We start from the raw sequence: 6,845 nt of genomic DNA on the forward strand, positions 1-6,845 counted from the left end.
TCCATCTAGTCTGATTAAGACGTTAAGCATTTTCTCTTATTGACGATTCTTAACTTGATAGATATTGTAGATTTTCTGCCTCCACGATTGTCGAGGCCCAGTGGGCACAAAATTTGGCGACGTCTTTACGACATCGTTATGACATCGTTACGACATCGTTACGACATCGTTACGACAACTTTACGACAACTTTACGACATCCTATGTCCATGTTCTTAAGGTGCCTTTACGATATCGTAAATAAGTCGTATGATTTGACGATGTCTTTACGATATCGCAGACACCGAAACGGCATGGACATAGGATGTCGTGAATATGTCGTAGCGATGTCGTAACGATGTCGTAAAGACGTTTCCAAATGTTGTGCCCACTGGGCTATCTGCTGTCGGTAAAGCACCATTCGCTGATGATATAACAGATACATTTTAAAAAAATTATTATAGTTCTGACACTGAACAGTCCATTTTTTTTAATTAATGATAATTTCGAATTCGTTCAGGGAGTTTAAACAAAATGATTCTGAGATATATCTGGATTTGAAAATGAAGTATAATGAAATATAATTCTGACTCGGAACTGTGAACTTTTAAGAAAATTGATAATTTTGAGATAGAACAGGAGATTTTTCGAAGCATTATTATATGTAATTCTGAATTTGATGAGATAATTTAAAAAAAAAACCTGATTTTCAATTAGAACGAGGAATTTTCCAAAAGAATTAAAATTTTGACCTTCAAAAGTCAATTTTCTAGAAAAATAATAATTTTACATTAAACAGGAAATCTTTTAACGCAATTGTGGGGTAGTAAGGAGAAATAGGGAAGCAGTAGTGAAAAAATCTAAATTAATTAATTAAAATTATTATCATACTAGTATCAAATTGTTTAAACTATTCATTTGTTTTTTGATTGACGGTTATATGAAAATCCATGTATATTTCGTATTTAAAAATAGGAGAGGATACAATAATATAAACAATTTAAAAATCCATTCTCAAGCTAATTTTTTGAATATTAAGTTTCACAAATTATTGAAATAATAAAAAATCATTTTAAATTGAAAGCGTATGTAATGATTTTTAATTCAAAGCGAGTAAATTTTGATAGATTAGAATTGAAAACTAAATGTTTCAAAGTTCAGGCATTTTAATTAATTAGACAATTTTTTTCAATAAAAAAATTAATTCAACTTCATTTTCATCGGTCAAAATATACAAATTTAAAATATCCGATGTTCAAAATAAAATTATTCTTTTGAAAAAGTTAAAAATAAAAAGGAACTTTAAATGGCAAACGTAAGAAGTGAAAAAATTATATATAAGTACTAAAACTTTTTTTCTACTAAATCCCTCAGAAATTTTAATGATTTCAAGTGAATTTAAATCGTTTAAAAATAAAAAATTTGCAAATCATTAGTGTTATATTTAAAAATATTTGACCATTTTAATTTTTATTATAAAATTAAAACTTGGGATAAAGAAAATTTGACAATTTAGCGTACGACATGAGATTTCAGATACTTTAATTTATATCTATTTTGATTTTAAAAAACATAAAATCTTCAACTTTTTGAGGTCCAATTGTTTAATTTTTAACAATTTATTTACAATTATTATTCATCCTTCAAATCTCCCAATAAAATATTTTTTATTTTTAAATGATTCCTTTTTTTAAATCTTGAACTAAAAATTGGACAGTTTTATAACAATTGTTTTTTTTGTTGCGATTGAAAAATGTAAAAAAATGTAAAAATTCGATTTCTTATGGCCTTTATTTATAAATATTTTCGGTCTACTCATTTTACAGTATTTATTCTCGTATTTATTACGCTCATGGTTGTTCCACTTTAAAAAATTGCAGCCACATAAAAATGTATATTATTGTAACATCAACTTGGAAATACATATAAAAAAATATATCATTTTAGAACAGATTGATAAAACTTAATTAATAACAAATTACACAAACATAACTTAGACATTAACATAAAAAATAATACAATTATATTCGAGATTTGCCCTTATAGATCCATCACACTAGGGCGACTTAAATATCTTTCAAAGTGACTGAAATTATTAGTACTAAAATTTTGAATGGTATTTCAAAATTTTTTAAATTATCTTAAAATCTTCCAAATTTTTTTAGACATATTTGACATTGTCAATTTGCCAACAAAGAAAAATTCCCGAATCCATACAATTGAAAAATGATTAAACAATTTAATCATAAATAAAAAAGTACTATTCTCGGATAAAGATGTTTTTTTTTTAATTTAGAAAAATTATTAATTGTTTAATTTCCAGAATTTTCAAACTCTAAAATTCTTTTGAAACTTCTAAATATCTTTTAAAATAATTTACATTTTTCTTCAAATTTTTATAAAATGCTGCAGAGCATAAAAAATTACCCTAAATTCTTCGGATTTTTTTCCAGTTCTGCAAAAATCTATGCAAAATTAGACAAATTACTTTAAATTCTTCCAGATTCTTTTTCGACAATTTTGTCAATGTTTTACAATTTTTTCTTATAATTAATTTAAAAAATAAAAAATCATTCAAGTGAACTTTTCTTTCAAAATTAATTTTCCAAAATGAAAAATCATTTGAAATTTCCCTAGGAATCTTGAAAAAATGTGTGCATTTTCGAGCAACAATTCAAAATCCTGAAATGGCTTTTAATTTTTTTTAAGTCTGTATAAATCTATGCAAAATTAAAAAAATAGTCTTCGAATTTTCAAGATTGAAATTTTTCCAGGAATCTTAAGAAAAATTTTTTATTGTCTTGAAACATTTCGAAATTCTTAAAAAAAATTTAATTCATTTTTTAGAAATCTGCAAAAATATATGCAAAATTAAAACATTTTCATTAGAATATTCCAGATTCTTGTCTGATAATTTTAAAATCCTTTCAAAATAAACAATCGTTTAAATTTTCCCAGGAATCTTACAATATTTTTGTTATTATTTTGAAACCTTTCAAAATCGTTAAAAAGTTTCTTTTTTCCTTCAAGAACTTAATTTTGACCTTCATTTTTTAAATTTAATTGTCCTGCAACTAACAGAAAAATTCTAATACTTTGGTGCTCACACTACTTATAGATCTAGAAAAGTAACAAAAAAACTAAACTTAGGAATGAAGATTAGGTTGGGTCGGAAAAATATTTTTTGAAGTCGCAAACAATACCATGCCTAAAAGTAGTGCAAAAGTCGTTTAAAAAAATTATTATCTGCAAAATTTAAAATTTTTGAAAATTTTTGTAGGGTTAGATTCTTCTACATTTCTCCAATATTTTATGATACTATTCTGGATAAGATAATAATTTTTTTATATGCAACTGTAATTAACTTTTATTTTTTGTCCCCGTTTGAAAAAAAAAATCCCAAGAAAGCTCTCAAGTCCTAAAAACATTTTTTTTACAATTAAGATAAAAAATAAATTTTAATTACAAAGGTTTATATAAAACATAATTATCTAGTATAATTTATGATTTTTATTTTTGCAGATAATAATTTTTGTACGCCAATTTGTTGTATTGATTGAAATTTCGAAAATAATTTTTTTTTCGATCCACGCTAATGAAGATGTTTAAAATATTTTTAATACTTTGAACATGTGCGCATTCTACAGATATCATCGTTCTGCGAACTGAAAATCTAGGAAGGGTAACAGCCCCAATATTGGGCCCCAACCGAAAGTGGGCCACCCAATGTAAAATAATTTGACTTATTATTTAATAAATATTCATTAAAAAAAAAATCCGGATAATTATTTTGTTTGATTTCGTAAATTATTAAATAAATATTTATAATAATTTACTTACATATTTATTTTGCAAGGTGTGGCCCACTATGGGTAGGTGGCTCCCTATTGGGGTTGCTACCTATATTAAATCTATAAAAATCGAGGCACAACATTATGGCAAACCCAATAATAAAATAATGTCTATAGAAAATTTGTACAAAATTTAGTTTAGTAACAATTCCTTTGGGCCCACGTAATTTTGAGGTACGTATCCTTTTACACCGTTTCTATCTTCCATTAACCACCACGCGTTGTTTCCTTTTTCATCGTGAGGTCTAATGAGCTTCAGAGCCTGGCCTGTTACAACCGATAAGGTACCTTCTTGTTTTCCAGCAAAATCGTATAAAGCATAGTAGAACTGTAAAAAAGAATGAACAGCTCGAAATATGTTTAGGGTTTTCAATTCTGGTGGAAAGAAAAGTTTCTTTTTATAAGCAAAAATTCTTGCGAAATGATGAATCCGTACGAAGAATGTGAAAACTTTCAAATGAGGAAGAAAACAAATGAGGAAAATGAACGCAAATCTGTTTAAAATGGCAATTAGAAAAAAATGATTTAAAGTAGGCACCACGCGTCTACCAAGAAGGGTTTCGTAACACCTTTGTAGCCCAAATCACCATAATTTTTTTGTATAATTTTGTCCTACTTCTCACTTACACTCACTTCTCCTTACTTCCACTCACTTCTTCTTCTACTTCCCCTCACTTTCCCAAACCACGCTACTTCTCCCCAATATCCCCTTATTTCCCTTACTGCATCAGCATTTCCCCTAATTTACCTCCTCTCATTTTCTAACACTTTCCCTCCACAAATTTCCTCATATTTCCCGTACTACCCCTACCCTCATTTCTCTTCCACTAATTTCCTCTCCCTTCTATTATATCCCTTATTTCCTCTACTAATCGACTCCCCATGTCCCCTACTTTCTCTCCCCTCATTCTAACTTCAGTTATTTCCCCTCACTCCCCCTCAACTTATTTCCACTCCCTACTGACAATCTCCTTATTTTCCCAAATTACCATAATCTCCCCAATATCCTCTCATTTATCTTAATGAATCTACGTCACCTTCCGTTATTTTCACTCACTTTTCATTCAGCCCATTTCCTCATTTCCTTAATACCGCTACCTCCCTACTCTTTTATTTTCCCTACTTCCCCTCCACTCAATTTGTATATTTTCCCCTACATTTCAACTTGTTCTCACTTCTCTTACTTTTCCTCTCTCACTTCCTTAACTTTATCTTTCCTCGTATCCCCTATTTTCCTCATTAACTTCCTCTATTTCACCTCCACTCAATTCCCCTACTTTGCCTGCCTCATTTGCCAACACTTTTCCACCACACTTTTCCACTAATTTCACCTACTTACCCTATCCTCATTTTCCCTCCTCTTCCTTCCTCTGAAATCCCATCTCTCATTTCCCAATCCTACTTACTGATCACTTATTTAACTTCACTTTTCCTACTTACCTTTCACTCATTGCTCTTCACGATCCCTTATTCCCCTCCCCTTATTTCCCATACTTCCGTATCTTCACTTTCCCTCCCATCCTTTCCTCACACTTCCCCATTTTCCCTCTCATAATTTCTTCTTCCTTCTATCATTTCCCTTATTACCATTACTTCCCGACCCCCCATATGCCTTAATTTCTCTCCCCTTACTCTTACTCACTTATTTCCCTCCACTTATTTCCTCTCCTCTTTTTCCCCCTCCACTTATTTCCTCTTTCTACTTACGATCCCTTCACTTCCCCAAATCACCCTACTGCATTTGCAAGATTGCAAACAAAAAATTTAGAAGCTTTCGAATAATTTTGACAGGCATCAGAACAATGAAAAACATTTTCTATGAAAATAGAACATTATTTTTTATTTGAATAAACTCAGTTTAAGAGAATATTTAAAAAGATTGATAACGATTTACAAAATTTTCAAAAATGAATGTGGAAGATTTTTTTTTAAAATTTCAATCTAGCAGAATTTAAAAAAAAATAAATAAATTTGAAAAAATGCAAAAAAGAATGTAGATGTTTTAAAGTTTTGAAATAGAATTTCGAAGCATTTTTAAGATTTTTAAACTGTATAAAATAAAAATAATTCCACTTTTAATTTGAATAGCGATTATTACATTTTTTTCAAATTTGTAATTGGAAGCGGAATTTACCCAGAATAATAATAATTCTAAGTTGGAAGCGGGAATTTTTAAATTTAGAAAAATTCTGAGCTAGTACTGGAAACAAGGAATTTTTTAAAATAATGAATTCTAATTTTATGTTGAAACGGGATATTTTCGAAAAAAAATTAAAATTATGAATTGGAACAGGAAATTTTTAAGAAAAATTCTAATTCTTAGTTGAAATGGAGAATTTTCGAAAAGAATTAAAATTTTGGATTCGAAAAGGGAACTTTTCGAAACGAAATAAATTTCAAATTTAAACAGAGAAATTTTCAATTTTTACCAAATTCTGAGCTGAAATTAAAATTTAAAATTGCTTAAAATAATATAATTTTGAAATCTTTTAGTTTCAGTGATTTATTCTTCAATTTAAAGAATTGGAAATTATAACGTGGATTTATATTTTTGGAACTTAATCTGAATCTTTGAACCCTACAATTTATATTAATTGAAATTTTTTTAATTTGGCAGTTTAATGAAACAAATTTTTAACTTTAATTTTGAGCACTCAAATTCGAGTTGAAATTAAATTCTGAGAATTGAAAAGAAGAAAATAAATATAATCAGTTTGTGTATCAAAAAATAAACTAAAAGATTTTAGGGATTTTTTTTATTTATTTTATACGATTTTACAACAATAAGGAAAAATTCGAGTCTTTTTAAAAAATTTTAGGACTTTTAGAAGTTTCGAAGAAAACAAAAAATATTCAACCAATTTTCGAAAATGTTTCTAAGGTTTTAAATATTTCTAAACTATTGAAAGCGTCTTAAAGGGGGAGGGTCGGTAAGGCCGGTTTTTGGCCTAATTTATTTTTGGACCAAAAAATCTGAAAAAATCATGGTAGTATCTTATAAGTATCCTGAGTCGA

The 6,845-nt window shown here is 28.1% G+C and overlaps 1 protein-coding gene across 1 annotated transcript in view; it reads right to left on the bottom strand.

Annotated features, from left to right (window-relative positions):
- Positions 1-3,507: 3,507 nt before the first annotated feature.
- Positions 3,508-6,845, bottom strand: part of LOC117174114 (dynamin-binding protein-like) — a 63,903-nt gene continuing 60,565 nt past the window's right edge. The window contains exon 9 of the mRNA XM_033362885.1: positions 3,508-4,158. Coding sequence (XP_033218776.1) covers positions 3,964-4,158 — 195 coding nt within the window. The 3' untranslated portion in view covers positions 3,508-3,963. The remainder of the gene's footprint in view (positions 4,159-6,845) is intronic.

Source organism: Belonocnema kinseyi, chromosome 6, assembly GCF_010883055.1.
Source record: "Belonocnema kinseyi isolate 2016_QV_RU_SX_M_011 chromosome 6, B_treatae_v1, whole genome shotgun sequence".
NCBI lineage: Eukaryota > Metazoa > Arthropoda > Insecta > Hymenoptera > Cynipidae > Belonocnema > Belonocnema kinseyi.